The sequence below is a fragment of the Acipenser ruthenus genome, chromosome 4 (assembly GCF_902713425.1).
Source record: "Acipenser ruthenus chromosome 4, fAciRut3.2 maternal haplotype, whole genome shotgun sequence".
NCBI lineage: Eukaryota > Metazoa > Chordata > Actinopteri > Acipenseriformes > Acipenseridae > Acipenser > Acipenser ruthenus.
Window position 1 is genome coordinate 68,955,709 of NC_081192.1, and position 23,973 is coordinate 68,979,681.

The 23,973-nt window shown below is 39.0% G+C and overlaps 1 protein-coding gene across 4 annotated transcripts in view; it reads left to right on the forward strand.

The window, feature by feature from the left end:
* LOC117399574 (chromodomain Y-like protein) overlaps positions 1–23,973 on the forward strand; it is a 108,624-nt gene that overhangs the window by 59,718 nt on the left and 24,933 nt on the right. For all 4 annotated transcript variants that reach the window (XM_059022704.1, XM_033998847.3, XM_033998849.3 and 1 more), the window contains one exon: positions 22,160–22,407. In XM_059022704.1, the coding sequence (XP_058878687.1) occupies positions 22,160–22,407 (248 nt within the window). The remainder of the gene's footprint in view (positions 1–22,159; positions 22,408–23,973) is intronic.

The following is a 23,973-nucleotide window of genomic DNA, read 5'->3' on the forward strand; positions in this document are numbered from 1 at the left end:
TAATCGGCTGGGAATATTTAATCTCCTATTGCTTCAGGGACTGATTGACCCTGCACGAAGCCAGACTAGGCCCTTGCTTCCAGGGTTCAGAAGCTTGATAACATCTTTCTTAACCCTTTGCGGTCCATTTATTAAATGCGCGTCAGGCACGCCAGGTCTAATTTATTTTCACACGCGCAGTTAATTTTAGATGCGCAGTTAATTTTAGTCAAACGGGTTTAAAAGGCCCTGCATAACAACAAAGCACTCACTAGGCATCTCCAGCCCCGCCCCACCCTTTCGATCGCTATAGCTTTCACCTATGTAAGAAATAAATAATAATAATAATAATAATAATAATAATAATAATAATAATAATAATAATAATAATAGTCGTACATACCGATCGATCATCTCCTGATCACTCGTTTTATCACCAAACTCCTCAATAATGCCATCCAAGTCATTATTTTATTACTATAACATCTCAAAAAAGCTCTGCAAATGTCCGTGTTCTCTGTGCGCTGACGCACTATCAGCCAGCTTGTTTACTTATGACCACCCCGTTATCTGATACCAGGGCCATGTATGACTATTCATGAGATACAGGTTTTTTTTTTTTTTTTTTCGACTTTTCTCTGCTCCTGTCGTTCCCACTCGGCCATTGAATGGTTTTCTCGGCTTTTCCGGAGAAAAAACGACTAAAACAGGGTCCGACAATGGACCTGATAGGAATAATTGCAATCTCGGACCAGGTCCGACAATGGATCGCAAAGGGTTAAGTTTGGTCGGTTGCATGTTGATCTTCAATTCTCCTGCTCTGTAGTGGGTTGCAGTGGTGAGGAGTAACTTACCAATGATTACATCACAAGCCGATTCATCAACTGTATATATCATCACTGTGAGAGAATTCACAGTGATAATATGCTGTACCAAAGGGGGTGGCAGGGGTTGCTGAAGCTACCACACAAACAGATACAAGTTAGCACCTGTTTTTGCTTATATAACATGCACTTGTCTAATATGGTGTGAAATGTCTCACAAACAAGGACCTTCTTGGGGAAGTCGGCAGTCTTGTTAAAGACTACCACTATTCACAGCTCGTAGCATAATACAAGCATCTTGGATTTAACAGTTACAGTAAACATAAATGGTTACAGAACGCTAAGGTGGGGACAATGATTTTCTGTTTAAAAAATTACTGTTTTCTATTTCACAAAACAATAATTTCCATTTATTTTTCTACTTATTACATGACATATTTACTTTTAACTTTCAGACTTCTGTTTAAAAAATGACTGTGTTCTATTTCACAAAACAGTAATTTCCATTTATTTTTCTACTTATTACATGACATATTTACTTTTAACTTTCAGACTACGTTGTTCAAGTAAAGTCCATTGCGGTACATTGTGTATTGTTGTTTGTGCCTGTTTTAATCAAGCAACGCAGCTCATAGAAGTGGGAAGTACTAAATACCGAGTTTAAAAAAAAAAAAAAAAAGCAGCATTGTGCGCGTTGGCTAATAACCAATCTGAACAGCATTTTCAATGCTTAATACTGAAGTTTAACTGCACCTAATACTGTACATAGTTTGAACAAGCAGCAATGATTTATCTACTGTCTAAAACACAAAGCATATATTTTACTGTTCGTAACAGATCTTAACATAAAAAATGTGTCCTTAAAAGCTACAATAATACGTTTTATTGGCTTATTCACAACTCTGCTGAATGTAATATAGTTTAATCTAGCGTGACCTGATTACTTTATATTGATAAAGGTCTTGGAGGAAATTGTCAGCGACACAGAATACAAGTTTCAATTTATTATTAGCAATACTTGGCAGAGACAAGTGACTGCTGTGGGATAGCCTACTTTATTCTCAAAGTGGTTTTGTTTCAACAAGTTTTAGGTAAGTGTGAATACATTATAATTTTTTTTTTTATATACACTCCAGATGTGTAATAATTATTTGTATCAAAATTGGAAGCTTACTTGTGAACTGTAGACATAAACCCAATAACATTCTTGGTTTTGCTATGCATATTTGAGCCTTGTACCAACCCTAAATAATTCAGTAGAGATGGCGGATTGATATTTGTTTTATAGCTGGCACTAGTGGGTAACAAAATGCAATATAAAGCACAGGCAATACTGGAATAAAGGATAATCCAGTTTATTATTGTTTGTGTTTTGTCTAAAATGGTCAAATAAACAAATGCTATCAAATTTATTTTTTCAAACATATAATTCCATTTCAGCATAGGAGGCTGTTTTTTTGTGGATTTTGATGTGTGCTTGGGGTCACTGTCTTGCTGGAAGATCCACTTGCGGCCAAGTTTCAACCTCCTGGCAGAGGCAACCAGGTTTTTGGCTAAAATGTCCTCGTACTGGGTAGAGTTCATGATGCCGTTGACCTTAACAAGGGTCCCAGGACCAGTGGAAGCAAAACAGCCCCATAACATCAAAGATCCACCACCATATTTTACAGTAGTTATGAGGTTCTTTTCTGCACACGCTTCCTTCTTTCGACGCCAAACCCATCGCTGGTGTGCGTGACCAAAGAGCTCTATTTTCGTCTCACCTGACCATAGCACCTGGTTCCAATCGAAGTGCCAATGCCGTTTAGCAAACTCGAGGTGCTTACGTTTGTTGGTTGCTCTCAATAAAGGCTTTTTTTCTGGCAACCCTTCCAAATAGCCTATTGGCATGGAGGTGGCGTCTAATTGTAGATTTGGAGACTTGGTGACCCCAAGATGCAACCAAGTTCTGTAATTCTCCAACTGTGGCCCTTGGATTTCCCTTTGCCTCCTGAACCATCTGCCTCACTGTGCGTGGGGGCAAGATACACTTGCGTCCTCTACCAGGCAAGTTTACCACTGTTCCAGTGGTTTTGAACTTCTTAATTATTGCCCTAATAGTCGTAAGTGCTATATTTAGTTTTTTAGCTATTGTTTTGTACTCATTGCCTGATTTATGAAGGTCAACAACCATTTGTCTCTTTTCATTTGTGAGTTCTTTGCCTTTCCCCATGGTGATGGATGACAAATGGATTTCATATGTGTGTTATATCATTTTTATACCCCAGTGAAACAGGAAGCCATGGAAGGCCACAATACAGTTCCTTAAGACTGAGATGAACTTACAGAAGTAGAATGTTAATGCAGATTTAATTTTGTTTGATTTTATTTATAGGAATCTTTAGGGGTGCCAATAATTCTGACACCTATCTTTTTTGAAATAATTTTTTATTACTTGTTAAACTTTCTCTGAGCAATTGTATTAGAATAAAATAATATGGTTTTCCCATATATTTGAGCATAAAATATAGCTCATTACTTGTGTTTATTTTATACAGCCTTTTTTGCTCATCTTTATCAAGGGTGCCAATAATTTTGGAGGTGACTGTATATACCAACCTTCAAAAGAAACTTATCACTATTATAACACATTTATTTTCAAAAAAAAATAAGGTATATTAATGATGGACATTTAATGAAATGTTTTTTTGTTTCTTTTTAATCATTCAATCATTCATCATTGACCACGACACGCTTGAGTGACTAAGACTGAAGCATATGCACTGTAAAAGACTTGCACCTTTCGGGTTCTTTGCCCCTTTAAAAATTGACCCCGAGCACAGAAATTGAGTTTTTTTTAACGCGCGTTCGCACTATTTTTAATAATAAACACAAAATAAACAAAATAAACAAAACAAACACCTAGCTCTAATCGAGCAATTACTAAACATAACCCAGGAACCTAAAGTAAAAACAGGACAGCTAAGCTGTTTACCTATTGCCAAACAAAACAAAACAAACACAATGTTACACAGCACACTCCACAAAAGGTTTCACACTACCTTTTCTCTTGTACGCCTACACGCACTTGCAAGCGGGCTCTTCACACAGCAGCCCTGAGCATACTGGCTGCTTTCTTTTTATACCTGGCAGCTGGCCTCAATTTACAATAACAAGGCCAACTGCCAGAACAATTAACACATAATAATTAAATCAATCAATACAATGAATCAATTAACAAATGAAATTAAACAATTAACAAATTAAGGCTGTGCCCTTCTGGGAGATGTAGTCCTCTTCACACAGGACTACACTATCTCACAGCACCTAATTAGTGAGACAGTTGATTGGACACTGGCTATGGATTGATTTCATCTGTTGAATTGCAAGCTTGAATGAAAGCAATAAAGAAAATCACAGAAAAAAAAAACAACAATATGCCACGTCTGTCCAGAGAGCAGCGCCTTCATTCAATCGGCATGTTGGAGGCTGGACTAGGGCAGCGTACTTTGGCTCGCCGCCTTGGTTGCTCACAGCCAGCAATTTCAAACCTGGCGAGATGGTATAACCAGACACACTCTGTCAATGACCGGCCATGAACTGGGAGACCAAGAGTCACAACACCTGCCCAAGATCGACAGATCATTTTGCAGCGTCTTCGTGATGTCAATTGTTAATCAGCACAATAAAAAGTCACTGCACCTGCTCTAAAACTGCAGAGTTTGTCATGTTTCGATCACATCTAGTGAATTTTATCCAAATATAAGTGATAAGTTTCTTTTGATGCTCAAATATAAGTGATACGTTTCTTTTGGTGCTCTGTGTGTGTGTGTATATATATAGTACTGTGCAAAAGTTTTAGGCAGGTGTGAAAAAATGCTGTAAAGTAAGAATGCTTTCAAAAATAGACATGTTAATAGTTTATATTTTTCAATGAACAAAATGCAAAGTGAGTGAACAGAAGAAAAATCTACATCAAATCATTATTTGGTGTGACCACCCTTTGCCTTCAAAACAGCATCAATTCTTCTAGGTACACTTGCACACAGTTTTTGAAGGAACTCGGCAGGTAGGTTGGCCCAAACATCTTGGAGAACTAACCACAGTTCTTCTGTGGATTTAGGCAGCCTCAGTTGCTTCTCTCTCTTCATGTAATCCCAGACAGACTTGATGATATTGAGATCAGGGATCTGTGGGGGCCATACCATCACTTTCAGGACTCCTTGTTCTTCTTTACGCTGAAGATAGTTCTTAATGACTTTCGCTGTATGTTTGGGGTCGTTGTCATGCTGCAGAATAAATTTGGGGCCAATCAGATGCCTCCCTGATGGTATTGCATGATGGATAAGTATCTGCCTGTACTTCTCAGCATTGAGGAGACCATTAATTCTGACCAAATCCCCAACTCCATTTGCAGAAATGCAGCCCCAAACTTGCAAGGAACCTCCACCATGCTTCACTGTTGCCTGCAGACACTCATTCGTGTACCACTCTCCAGCCCTTCGGTGAACAAACTGCCTTCTGCTACAGCCAAATATTTCAAATTTTGACTCATCAGTCCAGAGCACCTGCTGCCATTTTTCTGCACCCCAGTTCCTGTGTTTTCGTGCATAGTTGAGTCGCTTGGCCTTGTTTCCACGTCGGAGGTATGGCTTTTTGGCCGCAAGTCTTCCATGAAGGCCACTTCTGACCAGACTTCTCCAGACAGTAGATGGGTGTACCAGGGTCCCACTGTTTTCTGCCAATTCTGAGCTGATGGCACTGCTGGACATCTTCCGATTGCGAAGGGAAGTAAGCATGATGTGTCTTTCATCTGCTGCAGTAAGTTTCCTTGGCCGACCACTGCGTCTACGGTCCTCAACGTTGCCCGTTTCTTTGCTTCTTCAAAAGAGCTTGGACAGCACATCTGGAAACCCCTGTCTGCCTTGAAATTTCTGCCTGGGAGAGACCTTGCTGATGCAGTATAACTACCTTGTGTCTTGTTGCTGTGCTCAGTCTTGCCATGGTGTATGACTTTTGACAGTAAACTGTCTTCAGCAACCTCACCTTGTTAGCTGAGTTTGGCTGTTCCTCACCCAGTTTTATTCCTTCTACACAGCTGTTTCTGTTTCAACCTACATATTGAATTGATGATCATTAGCACCTGTTTGGTATAATTGTTTAATCATACACCTGACTAATATGCCTACAAAATCCCTGACTTTGCGCAAGTGTACCTAGAAGAATTGATGCTGTTTTGAAGGCAAAGGGTGGTCACACCAAATATGGATTTGATTTAGATTTTTCTTCTGTTCACTCACTTTGCATTTAGTTAATTGATAAATCTAATCTATTAACATGTCTACTTTTGAAAGCATTCTTACTTTACAGCATTTTTTCACACCTGCCTAAAGCTTTTGCACAGTACTGTGTGTGTGTGTGTGTATATATATATATATATATATATATATATATATATATATATATATATATATATATAATTTTAAAGACCGTGTATTTGGGGATTCAGTTTCACTTTTTACATGCTGTCACTTCACGTAACTGTCCAGTTTAATCATGTTAAATAAAACAAAGCAAGGGATTAATATAATTTATGCACCTTTAAAAAACTGAAACAAGATTTTTTGCCAGCTTTGTGTATGCATTTTCGTGTTGTTTCTGCTTCGGGTTAACACACACGTTGCAAAAAAAAAAAAAAAAGTTTGGCATAGATGGAGAAAGCACGGGAAGTGCTTTTTGGAATGATACTTTGTGAATTGCCAAATAATGTATCATTTTCTTTGAGTTTCTTTGTATTATATACGTACAGTATCGTACTTTTGGTGTTTGACTTACTGATATACCTGAGTATGGCCAAGTGCTGTTGAGTGGCGTGCGAGTGGTGACGTCACGGACCAGAAACAGGAACCGAAACAAGGAATGGTGGTGGTGGTGAAACTGAACGCTACGGCGCTCAATGCTTTTATTAAATAATAAAACAAAACAAAAGATTTAAACAAAACAAAACACTACAAACAAAAAGGCGCGTTGGCCAAACAAATAAGGTTTAGCAGTTGTTTAGCTTCTACTCTTCTCTCTCTCAAAACCCCGTCTCGCCTCTGACACTCTCCGCTAGGGTAGAGATCTGCAGGTTTATATACAGTGACCATCTCCCGATTAGCAACAATTAATCAATGAATTAACTTGGTAGAGGGTCACCATCTGCACGAGTTTAATAAGGATGCGTGACTGTCAGCTAGCAAAATAAATCACTAGCTGATCAGTCACGCATCCTCACGAGGTTTTTAAAATATAAAAATAATAACAAATACGCGGTGCTTTTATCCGCGCCGCAAACAGTAATACAAATAATAACAAAACAGTGCACATATATATATAGGGGCGGGACACTCCGCCACACTGACATTTGTTAATTTTGTAATGCCCTGACTACAACTATACAATATAGTATAACGACTCCCTGTGAGATACGATATTTTTATATATGATGGACCAATGGAACCAATTAAATCGTATGTGACAGGTTCTACTGTATTTCTTTAACTTTTTTCACCCAACAAGCATGGGCCTAATCACACCCTGACGAAGGCACTTTTGTATGAAAACTTTGGCGAAAGCTAACATTTTTGGAGCACAAGTGAGTGTGCGGTTCTCTCTTTTTCTATATTGATTTGTGGCTTCAGTCTTGTAAACTTTCACCTCATCTGCTTTGGTGTGCGGGCCCTTTTTCTCACCAAAATCATTATTTCATCATGCAATTGTCCAGTAGAAAAATGCTTGTATGAACAGAGCGTGCTGTGTGGTTTGACCTAATTCTAAGGACTTCGGATCGCCATACCCTAAAAAGAACAATAAGAAATATATACATCCTGTAGAAACTATTTAAACTAAGACTTTAAAGAGAAACAAACAAATGAGTGACTCTAATTGTATTCTTTTCAGTTTTAAGTGATTTTTCTTTCCTTTAACAATTATTTACTGTAATTTGACTACAGTTTTAAACTTTCAGTTTGCATATCTTAAGTTTTGTCTGTTGGAGTTAGTTATATGAACACATTTTGGTGACTTGAAGTTCTATGAGTATCATGAAATGTCTGTTTTCATAATTTATTTTTATTTGAATCTCCCGCTATTACATCCAAAAGAATAAGAACTCGCAACAGAAATCTATTTGCCTCTGAAACCCCTGGACGGCCCCTTTCAGACGAGAGACGTGCCTAGGTAATTCAGTCAGAATGATTGGATGCTACGGTAGGGTAATGAAATATCACCTCTTTGTGACGAATCAGTGACTTTTTCTAGTTTTACGACATTTAATTCTGTCCGTTTACAGCTCCATCTGTAGTACGGCAGTAAAAATGTCCTGGGTGAAAAGAAAACTTGGCTTTTAAATCGCACAATGCTGAAGTTCATTGTTATTCATTGGTACTCGGTTGTATAGATGAGGGCAAATAAATGAAAAGCAGCTTTTCTTGTTGTGAAAAAGGGTTTATTTAATACCTGGGAAAAACTGATAATTGGCACAGCTGTTTTAAAAAAGGTGAGTGGCGCTGTGTTTGTGTGAGTTAACGTTTATTATTTTACAAATTGCAATAATAACTGTAGATCCCATGTGTATTTTTAATATCATTGAATTTTACTGGAGAATATTGGATTGATTATTAAGAACAGTTGCTGACAATGCGATTGCTGTAATGTTACTGAAAGAGGACAGTGCAGATGTTGGTGTGGAGGGAGGAGTTAGCCTTTTTTTTTTTTGCTCCGGGTTATTTCCAGTGTGGACGAAGGACCATTTAAATTTGGTTGGTTTATTGCCACACTGCCACTAAGGATATGGGATCAAGTATTTCTTTCTTCATGGCTTACTTGCCAGTAGCTTCTGATGGATGACTTATTTTTTGTGACATGTTATGGACATTATTTACAGTGCTTCACAAGTCCAGCTTTGGTGAGAATATGAACAGCAGTAACATCAGATGTTACTGAAATATTTGTACATCTCTTACAGAAGATAGCCCCGCCACTTTGCCTGGCTTCCACATTATTGTACCATTGTAATACCCATTCGTTCCAGTGAGTCGGTGATGTTGTTGGAGGCACGTAGGATATAATTAGGGCTTCTGATTTTCGGTTTTAACCGATAAAATCCGATAAAACACCCCCGATACAAAAAAAACCCGAAATCGGTGGATAGCCAATAAACACCGGAAAACACCAGAAAAACTGTGGAAATGGTTAATCAATTCACGTTGACTTTACCCCATTCCCATTAAAAAAGACACAAGTTAACAAACAGTACATTATTTGGATTATTATACTCTTTTTCCCATGACATCATTTTTTTCTTTAACCCAATCAGAAGAAAACAAGTTTATTTTAGTTATACAAATCTCTTATCAGCCCTTTTTGAAGTATCTGGCTCTGTCTAGATCCCTTTAAAGGGGCTAGCTTTTATGACCCCCTCATAAACCAACTGTATTTTCTAAGCAAAACCTGTTTATATCTAGTTTACTATTTGGGAAGATGTTTATCAATAGGTTTATAGCTTTGATACAAAACAGTGGTCTCCCCAAAAGGCAAACATCTTTCATGTTAGGGCTGGACATCAAAGGACTTGTTTTTACAACATTGTTCTGTTGGTGAATCTTTTGTTCTAAAGACAAAAGCCAGGATACAACCAGCTTCCCAGGTTGACCAATCAGAGAGGAGGAGTATCTCTGCCTGTCGCTTCATAACTACATACAATACGTATAAATTCCATGAAGTCTGCAGAGTGCAGTTATAGATGGAAGTTTTCTGTTGGGGTGGGGGAAAATACACTAATGTATCATTTTGAAACAGTAATCAAAATCTCATCTTTGTCAGTTTTGCAGTTTAAATCGAAACAATCACTGTGCCCTAGCCTAATGTATCCCCTTGACAAAAATGTAATTGTAAATATCAGCCTTGCAGTCGTTGCTGAAAAAAAATGGTCAATTGTGACTTTATATTGCATCATTCAGAACAGATCCAAAGGCCCTTTCCTGTTTTACAAACAACTGATATTTGTGTTCTCATTACAATGGCTGGCTGCAAGTCCTTCTGATCCCAGTTTAACTTCCTTAACATCAGATCAACGTGTGTAGTAGGCTTGGCTGTAAAATGTGGCAAACTGCTGTTCTTTTACAAATCCCACAATCTATGTCTGTCTCCAAAAGGAGCTGTAAGAGCACTGACTCAGCTGTCAGTGGGGTTCTTTGCTTTCAGAATAGAAGCTAAAATGGGGTAAAAAGCTGATCATCTGGCAATGGGAACACAATACCAGTGATACTGTGGAATTTGAGGGATTTGCAGTAGTGTTGGGGGTGTAAAAGGTTAATTACATGAAATAAGAACATAATATTTATAATAGTCCCTCCTTTCAATAGCATGTACAGTACTTCTCCAGGAACGAGACCAAAGAAATATGATAATTAAAACACTCCATCTCTATTTAACTGAAATCTATTACAGTAGTATGTTTATTTTAATACAAAGAGGCTTAACTGCAGCTTGAATTCTCTGCGGTCTGTTGAATTTCATGTGTAATGATTAGAGGTTTACCATCATCAACGGCAAGCTCCCTGTGTGGGAGTCTTCTGTTTATTACAGGTCTTTTTAAATTATTTACACCATCAATATCTTGCTATATTTTCCTGTGATTCTAAGAAGAGAGGTGTAGTGGTTCTGTTATATGTTGCAGGTTTTTCCCTAAAGTCTTGGATGACTGACTTCTTAAATATATATTGCTGTCTGAGACCACAATGGTTTTTGAAACACTGAATCATTTTATAAAGTATCTTTATCTTTAAGTAACAAAGCATTTTCTGATCTGTTATTTCTAAGCTTCTGTGAATATATGAACAGTGATTTGTTACTGAAATGTGGCATTACTGGTGTTCATTTGTTTAACAGTTTAAGCTACATTACATCAAATGAATTGAGTTGTTAACGCTAAGCTTAAATTAAATGAAAAGGCTGAGCTGGTGCTTTGAATTTACACGGAACAGGTTTTCTCTTTTTTTTTTTTTGTTATGTGAAACTCCTCAAATGGTCTCTTTCGTCTTTCAAATATGTTTGGATGGTCACTAAATAAATTCCTCCACAAGTACTGTAGGCAGTGAGAGAATCGGCACAGAACAGGCCTTTAAAGCCTTGAGGCCTGCAGAAATATCAGGAAATTGCCAAATTCCAGCAGCAAACCTCTCCAGCAGTGGAAACAGGGAGCCAAACTGATCTCTTTTTTTTTTTACAAATGCTGATTTTTTAATCTGATAAACAGCCTTGTATTGTATTGCATTAACCTGTCATTCCCCTATAAATAAAAGAAACTGGCCCACAATTGAATTAAAATTGTGCACAGTATCATTACATGCTATTCAAATGTTATGATAGAGTTGGCATGCTAGTGATACGTAAATTTGCCATAGTGGACTAAAATATGTATAGCTTAATTAATTCAGTGAGTTACAATAGATGTACCCAGTAAGAGCTTTATTTTGAAGCTTTACAGTACATCATAAAATATGTTGTGCCACAGAGAGGATCATGACGTTTTGCAGTTGTGAAGCAAGTGCCGGTAATTTAATTTTATTATGTAGTCCATAATGAAGCACTAGGACCTGTGCAAAGACTCCAGCATCCTGCTACTTGTGAACGATGACCTCTTTGTATGCATACTGCATCAGTCTACTCAGTATTTTCTAAGGGTATAGTCAATCTGAATATATGTGTGTCTGTAAACATGCCAAGAAAAAAAAAAAAAACAGTGTGGAATCTATTCTTCAGCCCATACTCACGTAGTGATTTGCATTCATTGTTCTGTTTTGCTGGTCTTGTGTTATGACTCATTTACACCATGTGTGTGGGGGGGAGGAGAACCATCAGTTGCAACGAATAGCTGTAACATCTGTTATCTGTGCAGTTGGAACCATCATCACATCAGTGTTTTGTAACAAAAATTAGCAGTAAGGGTTGGCTTGTGATTGATTTTGTCAGACGACGGAAGCTCTGGAATGTGTGTCAGTCCATTTTAAATGTTCCGCTTTAATATCTATGGCATCAACTTGGAACAATATATGCCTAGTTTGTGCACAACACTGACACAGGATTTCAGTAAATTCTGTATGTAGTTACTAGGGATGGGCATTTCCGTATATTTTAATAATTGAATACCTGTAATTTACTAAACGATTCCACTATTATACTTTACATCAAAATAATGCTTACATAATACCAAAACTAAAGAAATATGTTAAAAAAAATTAGTCGCAGTACTATTTGACAATGCTTCAATAAGTAGCTATTTTTATTAAGAGGAAGTTTAATACAAGTACAGTGTGCATAAATGCCAGCTTGTGCATCATTTCCAAACAGCAATTAAAGACAACATCATAATTTACAGATTATAACGAATGAACAAATTATGACTTCATTGGACAACTATCAAATATAAATACAAAACAATTACGTCAAAAGGAGACAAATCAAATCTAAAACAAAATGGCCAAAATGTTTTAATAGATCAATTAAAAAAAATATTAAGCGAAAAAAGGCACTTTACAGAGCGTTTAAAAGGGACCAAAAAAGTAAACAGAAAGAGTACTTGGAACTGCAAACGCAAGTCAAAAAGGAGAAGATAGAAATTAACATTGCTAAGGGGGCTAAAACCAATTCCAAAATGTTTTTCCAATATTATAACAGCAAGAGAACATTCAGATAGGTTAAATGTCTAAGAGATACAAATGGCAAAATCACAGACAAAGAAAAAAAAAAAAGCAAATATATTAAATGATTACTTTTCACAGGTTTTTACAAAGGAGGACCCGGACAACATGCCCCACATGTTGACCTGTTCCTATCCAGTTTTAAGTAACTTTAGCATAACGGAGGCAGAAGTGTTAAAGGGACTAGGAGCTCTTAAAATAAACAAATCCCCTGGGCTGACTGAGATCCTCCCAATAGTACTCAAAGAAATGAAAGAAGTTATTTACAGACTGCTAACCAAGATTATGCAACAGTCTCTTGAGACGGGGGTTGTACCGACAGATTTGAGAATTGCAAACGTAATACCGATCAACAAAAAGGGAGACAAAACCCAACCAGGTAACTACAGACCAATAAGCCTGACTTCTATTATATGTAAACTTATGGAAACTATAATAAGATCCAAAATGGAAAATTACCTATATGGCAACAGTATCCTGGGAGACAGTCAGCATGGCTTTAGGAGATTGTGTCTAACCTAACCTGCTTGATTTTTTTGAGGATGCAACATCGACAATGGATAATTAATTGCAAAGCATACGACATGGTTTATTTAGATTTCCAGAAAGCTTTTGACAAAGTCCCGCATAAAAGATTAATTCTCAAACTGAACGCAGTAGGGATTTAAGGAAATGCATGCACATGGATTAGAGAGTGGTTAACATGTAGAAAACAGAAAGTACTGATTAGAGGAGGAACCTCGAAATGGAGCGAGGTAACCAGTGGTGTACCACAGGGATCAGTATTAGGTCGTCTGCTATTCCTAATCTACATTAATGACTTAGATTCTGGTATAGTAAGCAAACTTGTTAAATTTGCAGACACACAAAAATAGGAGTGGCAAACACTGTTGCAGCAGCAAAGGTCATTCAAAATGATCAAAATGACAGCATTCAGACCTGGGCAGACACATGGCAAATTACATTTAATAGAGTAAAGTGTAAGGTACTGCACGCAGGCAATAAAAATGTGCATTATAAATATCATATGGGATATACTGAAATTGAAGGAATCTATGAAAAAGACTTGTTGACTGTTGTCTCGGAAATGTCTTCATCTAGACAATGTGGGGAAGCTATAAAAAAAGGCCAACAAGATGCTCGGATATATTGTGAAAAGTGTTGAATTTAAATCAAGGGAAGTTATGTTAAAACTTTACAATGCATTAGTAAGACCTCACCTAGAATATTGTGTTCAGTTCTGGTCACCTTGTTACAAAAAGGATATTGCTGCTCTAGAAAGAGTGCAAAGAAGAGCGACCAGAATTATCCCGGGTTTAAAAGGCATGTCGTATGCAGACAGGCTAGAAGGATTGAATCTATTCAGCCTTGAACAAAGAAGGCTATGCGGTGATCCGATTCAAACATTCAAAATTCTAAAAGGTACAGACAATGTCGACCCAGGGGACTTTTTCGACCTGAAAAAAGAAACAAGGACCAGGGGTCACAAATGGAGATTAGATAAAAGGGCATTCAAAACAGAAAATAGGAGGCACTTTCTTACACCGAGAATTGTGAGGGTCTGGAACCAACTCCCCAGTAATGTTGTTGAAGCTAACAGCCTGGGATCCTTCAAGAAGCTGCTTGATGAGATTCTGGGATCAATAAGCTACTAACAACCAAACGAGCAAGATGGGCTGAATGGCCTCCTGTCGTTTGTAAACTTTCTTATGTTATTTTTGTTCGGGGAAAAAAAAAATATAGGGATAGTTTTTTCTTTTCTCTTCCCCTTTTCTCCATTTATATGCTTCTATGCCTTCCATCTGTTTTAAGTGTGGTTCCCCACTTTCTCCATCTTCTAACACAATGTATGTTTAATGTGTGTAGACACATCAATCACTCCAATTCACAAGGATGTTCCTTCCCCTTTGGTGGTTCACCGTTCTGATAAGAACCGTTCCACACCCTCTGCTTCTGAAAGAGCAGGCAGCCCCAGAGAACAAAGGGGTCCAGGTTTTTCTTCTCCCAGAAAAAGAACAAGAAAATCAAAACAGCAGACAACTTTACTATATTGTCAACGTATTTATTAACTGAAGCACGTTAAAAAGACGTTAAACTTGCACATATAGGCACCTGCATGCTATTCTCACGGAAGTGACAAATTTTGACTCGTTTGCTTTCCACGTGGAAATCGCGGGATAAGCAGCTGGGTGGTTAACAAGAACTTGCTCCGTGTGTCCAAACTCAAAGGGCAAGCTGTGGGTGGGAACCTGGCTGCGCTGGTAGCTGCACGTAGGCAGCTTTGGTTTTCCCAGGCATGCGTGCCTAACGGGGACAAAGCACTGCTGTTTGACACCCCGATTACAGGGCCGTGCTGTCCACTTTGTCCGACGGCAATGTGCAGAGAATAGCCACCTGTTTGGAGCTCTTTCAGCTAAACAGGGCGCTCATGGTAGTGACATTCCAGAAACTTCTGGACTTGATGGCAGCAGCTTCCCGGACCCTTGCATTGGGTCTCCTGCACATGCCCCCTCTGCAGGCATGGTTCAACAGCAGGGTTTCCAGCCCACGTTGAAACACGACTGACTATTGACAGTGTCTCATTACTGTCTAAAGGTACTCTCTTGGTGAAAACAGTTGGCCCATCTATGCCTCGGCATAGCGCTGGGCAGTGTCACCAGAAGGGAGGTTGTCACCACGGATGTGTCCAGCCTGGGCTGGGGCATACAAAGTGTTTGGAATCCCCCTTTGCACGTCTCCACATTTCTTGTTTTAGAGCTGCAGGCAGTTACCTGGCCTTGCCGAGGCAACTGTTATATGCCTTCCCATCGACCACCCTGCATCCGCTGTGTCTGGAGAAAATCAGGCAAGACCGGGCCAAGGTGCTCCTAGTAGCCCCTTATTGGCCCAGGAGACTGGTTTTCAACCCTGATGTAGCTGTATGTATTTTCATCTGACAGCAAAGCAAATAGGTATTATACTTATTTTATCCCTTTGCAGTCAATTTATTAAGTGCGCGTCAGGCGCGTCAGGTCCAATTTATTTTCACACACGCAGTTAATTTTAGACGTGCTTTTTAAAAGTATTTTTTTTCCCCCCACAGTCAAACGGGTTTAAAAGGCCCTGCATATCAACAAAGCACTCACTAGGCATCTCCAGCCCCGCCCCACCCTTTTGTTCGCTATAGCTTTCACATATGCCAAGAAATAAATAATAATAGTCATACATACCGATCAATCATCTCCGGATCACTCGTTTTATCACCAAACTCCTCAATACTGCGATCCAAGTCATTATTTTATTACTATAACATCTCAAAAAAGCTCTGCAAATGTCTGTGATATTCTCTGAGCGCTGATGCAGTACCAGCCAGCTTGTTTCCTTATGACCGCCCCTATCTGATGCCAGGGGCAAGTATGACTATGCATGAGATACGCCCTTTTTTTTTTCGGCTTGTCACGGCTCCTGTCGCTCCCACTCGGCCATTGAATGGTTTTCTTGGCTTTTTCCAGAGAAAACATGACTAGAAACCCGTTTTTTGCGTTTTTTTTGATAATGTCGGATAGGGTCCGACATTGGACCAGATAGGAATAATTGCAATGTCGGACCAGGTCCGACATAGGACCGCAAAGGGTTAATGGTGATATTGTGACATTTTTCAATGGGTGGAATGTGCAATTCACCAATGTGGAACAACGCAAGGTTGGCTGGCAAGACCTATGGTCAATGGAACAGCGCAGGATCAGTTTCCTCATCAGGTCAACATATGATGTTATCCCATCACCATATAACCTAAACCTCTGGGTAGGAGAGGATCCCTCATGTCCTTTGTGTTCATCACCTGCAACATTAAGGCACATTTTGACAGGATGTAAGGTGGTTCTTAGCCAAGGACGGCTTACTTGGCGCCATGACCAGGTGCTGCGATGTTTGGCCTTAGCATTGGAAGACAAGTGTAACATGACTAATAAGTTGCCACCAGTTCCATCAAAACATTACACACAAAAGACAACATTCCTCCGCCCAGGAGAGCAACCACCAAGAAAAGGTGTTAAAACCAAGCTTTGCTCAGGACAACTGGATGCTGCTAGAGACTGAAAAATGCTGGTAGATGTTGGTCAATGGCTTATCTTTCCACCTGAGAGTGCCACCACTAACCTTCGAACAGATATTGTCTTGTGGTCTGGATCAGCACACCTTGTTCACCTGGTAGAGTTAACAGTGCCATGGGAGGATGTTGTAGATGAGGCATATTAGAGGAAGAAACTGCGGTATGCTCAACTAGCCGCTGAAGCGGAACAGCGAGGATGGAGAGTCCGGGTTTACCCAATGGAGGTGGGTTGTCGAGGATTTGTGGCACACTCTACAACCTGGTTTCTCAGAGACTTCGCATTCAGTGGCCAGGAGTTGCGTCGCAAAGTGAAGAACTTATCTGAAGCAGCAGAGAGGAGCAGCAACTGGCTGTGGTTGAGACGGAAAGATTCTGGTTGTGGATCTCAAGCACAATAGAAAGAAAGAAACTCTGATGTACGGGTAAGTAAGCTGGGCTGAGTTGAGTGGGGAACGGAGGCAGGTGATGCTGGGACACTAGAATCACCGTCGAGCCCTCTTGAGGTGTCGTGGGCTAGTCGACGAAACATAGAGGATGGAAGGTGCCCACTTGAAGACCCCAGAGATGTACCCTACTTAGCTCAATCCAGACGGTTGTCATGCTGATGCGCTGGGGAGACCGCACTGTGGTTGATCCCCTGAGCCAGCATCGCAGCCTTTGTGTGTGCTGATGCGCTGAGCTGATCCCTGGAGCCAACATTACACTTCAGCCATCAATACCAGGCAGAAGGATATCTACATCATCATATGGAAGGAAACGCAGATGGATGGAGACACAGATGGATAACATTAGTTTACTGGAAAGCTGCATCTTAGTTAGTGCTTATCTTGGCGAGAGCCGAGTTCAAATCAGCAAGTTTTAACATCTACTCTCGTGTAATGGAAATCATAAATAATCATCAGCACGCAGAGATCTTGCTCTGTTTTATAATGTTTAATTATACATTGAATACATTGCTACATTATTCATGTTACCTTATCAGGTCCAAGAAGAACTTTTCTTGGTTATTAATTAAACAAAGACTTTCCCAATCAATTTGTAGGGATATTTTGTTATATTAACTTATTGTCCAGTACATTTAACTTCTATAAAATAAGAAAGGAAGCCATGGGGGGGGGGGGGGGATGGAACGGTTGAGAATGGATGTATCGTGGGACAGTTTGTGTATAGCTTTGGTTTTGTGAATTTTGTATTGTGTCTTTGGCAGGGGTCTACGTTTAGATTTTTAACTACTGGCCCCTTGGGCCACTGAGCTAGTGTTTTTACTGGCCCGGATGCAATTTCATCTGGCCCAATATATTTATATATTATTTCACAATGGTTTTTATTTTCAGTATGTTTCTAACTGTATATGGTAACCAAAGAGAGCCCACGTCTCAAAAGAAAGTGGTTTTCAATATATGTTACTTCAGCCATTTAACATGCACACATTTGTACGCTTGTCAGAAAATGAAAATACTATTAAGATTTGAAAATGTATGTGTACAAATGATACTCATTTTTTCACAAGCAAACCCGCAACCGAGCTGTTACCATAGGGTCACAGCAACTCTAAAATTGAATTATAATAATCCTAATTAGGGATGGGTCAGTGTAGTCGAATAGATGATTACACGAAAATAAAAAAACTGTTCAAATAGCATATTACATATTCGAGTGCACAAGAAACAGCCTTATGCATTAGCTACTAGTAGAAACGCATCATTCTTTAATTTTTTTTTTTTATTGCTGACGCTTAAAAAGTTTTATGTCTGTCTTAAACCCGTTGTTATCTGCATATTAATTATGCAATGCTTGTAATAGCAACACTCTACAGTAACCGTATTCTGTTTGAAATTTTTGCCAATTTTATTGCCTTGTTTTTAGCTAATGTTAACAGATCCCTGCTTGAGTTCCTCTGTAATGACTGTACACAGCAGCTTCTGCAGCTGTTGCTAGCCAGTCGTGAAACAGCTTCCGGGAGCATGGCACTGGCGAACTTTGAATGTGTGAATTGAAATAAAATAAAATAATGTATATAGCAAATGTAATCCAAACTATAACATTAAAATTAGAAAGGTAATGTAACATGATGAATGCAAATACATACTAAATGTTACTAAGAAAAGGCAAGATACTTGGAGTTGGAAAGGAGTTATTTTTTGTTACTTACTGTTGACTTTCTGTGAATGGATGGAGTAACGTCAACATTTGCACTGACCATTAAAAGTACAACCAGGTATCCTTGTTTTGAATTATTTACAGGTTATTGAATAAACAAAGTAACTTGACTTAGATTCATCTGATGTCAGTACTTGATGGCTAGTTGTAATTAGTAATGTTAAACTATTGTAATGTTGGAATGTATTTTCTATTGTTTTGGCCAGGTTACAATATTTAGACTGTTAAGATTATTTTATAAATATTATTTGTTAGAATTAAACAGATGTACAATATTTAGGTTGCTATATGATAGGTGTTATTTTATTCTGAATACACTATAGCAAAAAAGTATTATTTGGTGGTTTGCTCAATATTATGCTACTGTTGCTTTAATTGGAAGAGATATGCTGCTCATGGAGTTCTGTATTTTAATTCAGTAAACAAAAGGAAAAACATGTGCCTAAGGAAATAGGGTATTAAATGAAGAAATCTCTTCTTGGACATTGTTTGTACACTTTGTGAACCCAGCTAAACTTTACCGGCTTACACTGGTATGCGGTCTGCTTGTACACACGCATTTGCCTTTTACTCTTGGGAGTGTAAGGGAGTTTGGGTAACAAAACTGTTGCACCCTGTGTATTCAAATAGGAAACTATTAGAAATGCCCATCCCTAATCCTAATAATAAACACTATTAAAACAATATTCGTAATACAAAATAATAACAATCCTTCTCAGAGCGTTGTCGCTTGTGTAGCCTCTCCCAGTCAGCGCCAATCTTGCTATGTGTGATATCAACGAATCCTGGAAAGATTGTGAATGGTATTTTTGACCTGAACACATCGGATCCCAAATCAAAAAGTTAGACAATTGGATCGCGTATCTGGTGTCGATTGGGACATCTTACTGTGAGACTGGATATGATGTAAACGAAATGTTGAATTCACAGCAAATAAAGCTGCTGTTTTATCTGCAAGTCTGGGAAACTGACACCAAACAAGGCAGAACATTACATTTTTTTTCACTGTCATAATGGAGTCAGATGAAGCCTTCACTCTAAATGTTTGTCTTCATTTTTTTCATAATTACTTTCTTTATGATTTATTGATTTCAGCACTTTCCTTTTGCTTATTGGTTGCTTAGTTGTAGAAAACCCGATTTGTAAAGGATTTGCCATGTCACGGGAACGAGTACCAACACAGCACTTTGGTACGTAGTCTCAGATTCTGACTGTACAACAACTATGATGTGTGGTGGGAAAGTTAGGATTAGTTCGTAGTTATGGTTTTAAAAAATGGTTTATAAATTAATTTTTAGCTTTTTGGCACACTGGCCCATTTTCCTGGATTCATGAAATGGATGCCATGTGCACTATACAGTGCCTATAGAAAGTCTACACCCCCTTTCAAATTGTTCACCTTTTGTTGCCTTATAGCCTGGAATTAAAATGCATTAAAATAGTTTTTTTCATTTATCTACACATCCTACCCCACAACTTCCAAGTGAAAAAAATATTCTAGAAATTTGTAGAAAATTAATTAAAAATAAAAACTGAAATAGCTTGGTTGGATAAGTGTCCACCCCCCTTGTAATAGCAAACCTAAATTAGCTAAGGTGTAACCAATCGCCTTCAAAATCACACACCAAGTTAAGTGGCTTCCACCTGTGTTAAACTGTAGTGATTCACATGATTTCAGGATTAATTCAGCAGGTCCTGTAGGGTCCCTCTGCTGGGTAGTGCATTTCAAAGCAAGACTCAACCATGAGCACCAAGGCGCTTTCAAAAGAACTCCAGGACAAAGTTGTTGAAAGGCACAGATCAGGGGATGGGTATAAAAAAATATCAAAGGCCTTGAATATCCCTTGGAGCACAGTCAAGACAATTAAGAAGTGGAAGGTGAATGGCACCACCAAGACCCTGCCTCGATCAGGCCGTCCCTCCAAACTGGATGACCGAGCAAGAAGGAGACTGATCAGAGAGGCTACCAAGAGGCCAATGGCAACTTTGCAAGAGCTACAGGCTTTTATGGCCAAGACTTGTTAAAGTGTGCATGTGACAACAATATCCCAAGCACTCCACAAATCTGGCCTGTATGGTAGGGTGGCAAGAAGGAAGCCATTACTCAAGAAAGCCCACCTTAAATTCCGTTTGAAGTATGCAAAAAAAAAAACCACTCAGACGATTCTGTAGCCATGTGGCAAAAAGTTTTGTGGTCTGACGAAACTAAAATGGAACTTTTTGACCTAAATGCAAAGCATCACCCAAAAGCATCACCCAAAGAACACCATCCCTACTGTGAAGCATGGTGGTGGCAACATCATGTTATGGGGATGTTTCTCATCAGCAGGGACTGGGGCACTTGTCAGGATAGAAGGGAAAATGAATGGAGCAAAGTACAGAGAAGTCCTTGAGGAAAACCTGCTGCCCTCTGCAAGAAAGCTGAAACTGGGACGGAAGTTCACCTTTCAGCATGACAACATCCCAAAGCACACAGCCAAAGCTACACTGGAGTGGCTAAGGAACAAAAAGGTAAATGTCCTTGAGTGGCCCAGTCAGAGCCCCGACCTAAATCCAATCGAAAATTAGTGGCATGACTTGAAGATTGCTGTCCATCAACGCTCCCCAAGGAACTCTTCAGAGCTTGAACAGTTTTGTAAAGAAGAATGTTCAAATATTGCCAAATCTGGGTGTGCAAAGTTGGTAGAGACCTATCCCAACAGACTCGAAGCTGTAATTGCTGCCAAAGGTGCTTCCACCAAGTATTAACTCAGGGGGGTGGAGACTTATCCAATTATGATCTTTCAGTTTTGTATTTTTAATATAAAGTTTTTATTGAGAGAAAAATTATTTTCCCCTTAACAGTGTGGAGTATGGTGTGTAGATAAGTGGAAAAAATCCTCATTTAAATGCATGAAACTCTGAGGCACTGACACAACAAAATGTGAAAAAAGGTTCAAGGGGTTGTAGACTTTCTATAGGCACTGTATATATTATACTAGTTAAATGTAATCGACCCAATCGGGCCTGTGGTGCTTCATAACTACAGGCCAAACTGCGATTTCTACCAGCCCCGGGCTGCAGGGACATGGTTAATGTCGACCCCTGTTTGGTGTTTTTTACACAGGAAAGGCTGTTTTAAAAATATGTTGATTTTCGTGTCTGTCTTCCAAAAACATAACAAAGAACACTGCCTTCGTTTTTAAATCTTGTAAAGACAGAAAGTGCTAAACCAAGGTGTTCTTTATCAAAATCCCTCCCCAAAAATACTAAAAGCCTTTAGATTATATAAATTCTATTTGTTAAATATATTTGTCCCGTGTCCGTGTACCTCCAATGTTTTTTACTTTAAATGTGAAGTATGGAAGTTAATAATTGGATGTGTTTTGTCTTCGAATCCCTAGGTACCTCTACCTTTATGGAAGCCTTGGCAGCCAACGGAACAGATAGCATCCAAACTGCAGTCACTGGAGTAACTGCAGGAAAACGAAGATTTGAGGAAAGGCAGGCTTTTGACAAGAGGTTGCGGTTTAGTGTCCGGCAAACTGAAAGTGCTTACCGGTACAGAGACATTGTTGTCAAGAAACAGGATGGGTTTACACATATTTTACTCTCCACAAAGTCTTCAGAAAACAACTCATTAAATCCAGAAGTGAGTAAAGATATTATTTTTAATTAAAACAGCTGAGAGATTTGATTGTTGGTGCTGCCTTTTATATTTTTGAGTAAAACTGTATGAGTTTTATTTCCTGCAGTCACATTCATTCAAACACGTACACCAAAGTATATATTGAAATTAGGGCTGTCACTGGATTGAATCAGCTAATTTATGGGCATTAGTTGATTAACCGGTAGATTAATCCGTGCACATTTTTAATAAAGGTAACAATCTTATCGCGGCTGTCCTGCATGTAATAATAAAACATCTTCAGAATCTACAGATAGTGGACAAAAAAATGGAAACACCAATGTAAAGTCACTTAATAGGGCATTGGGCCACTATGGTATCCTGCTCTGTGGAGTTCTTGGCGGACCGTTTTTGATGAAACTGGTTGCTCGCGCCCCAGGTTGAAATTTGCAGTCAGTTGATCTGCAGTTGCTTGTCTGTTTTGCCTTGCACTTCGAATTAATGCACGGATATCACGATCCTGGAGTATGCGCTTCCGCCCACTGTTGCCCTTTGCTGATGATGTCTTTCCCTTGGAGTTCCATGCTGACATCATCTTAGACGCCGCTGCTCGTGAAACATCAGCAAGTTGAGCTTCCTTGGTCACGGAAACTCCTGCCAAACGTGCCCTAACATTCACCCCTCTTTCAAAGTCACTGAGGTCTTCTCTTGCAGCCATGCTAGCCATAATTATAGGCAACCAGGCCTGTCCAGCATTTTTATACATTACCCTAAGCATGCTGGGATGTTATTTGCTTAATTAACGCATGAGCCACACCTGTGTGGAAGCCCTTGCTTCAATGTACTTGGTGTCCCTCATTTACCCAGGTGTTTCCTTTTCTTTTGTCCATTACCTGTATATATATATATATATATATATATATATATATATATATATATATATATATATATTTTCCCCTAGAAAATTACAAAGGCCCCGGTGGTGGTGGTGGGGGGTGCACAGATGTCGTCTGTGCAGCTTATTTTTTGTGGTTCGGAGAAAAAAACAGCCATGGCCTTTTACCTTTGACCATCCCTGCATGAATGCGGACACATCTTATGTGGTGGTCTGACTTCATGTGTGCATCTAGAGTATCTTGCCTGTAATTACTACAAGGAACCTCAATAAATTCTCTCAGATGTGCCTCTTTTGACAGGTTGTCTGTGCTGCCTGCACAATCAGCAGGACATTCCTAAAGGTGACAACATAAGACATTAAATCCCCAGGCTGTGTTTCAAACACTCACGTCTTTGATATTTAACAAGTTTGATTTGCCTTACATTAATACGTCAACACACAAATCTTAATTCGTGCAAGCGAACTGAAAATTGATCATTGGAGGAAGTGTCAAAATAAGTGAAAATACTCTCCCATATGGATTATTAACAGCATTATACTTTTTCATTGGTAATTTACTCTATTCACATCGTATAATCGTTAGTTACACAAAGCATTTCCTTTACAGTTACAAATCAATCAACCTATTATTTTTTAGGTTGTAAACATAACATGGTCAGTGTTATACAGCCAGGGCCTGTACCTGGGGTCCT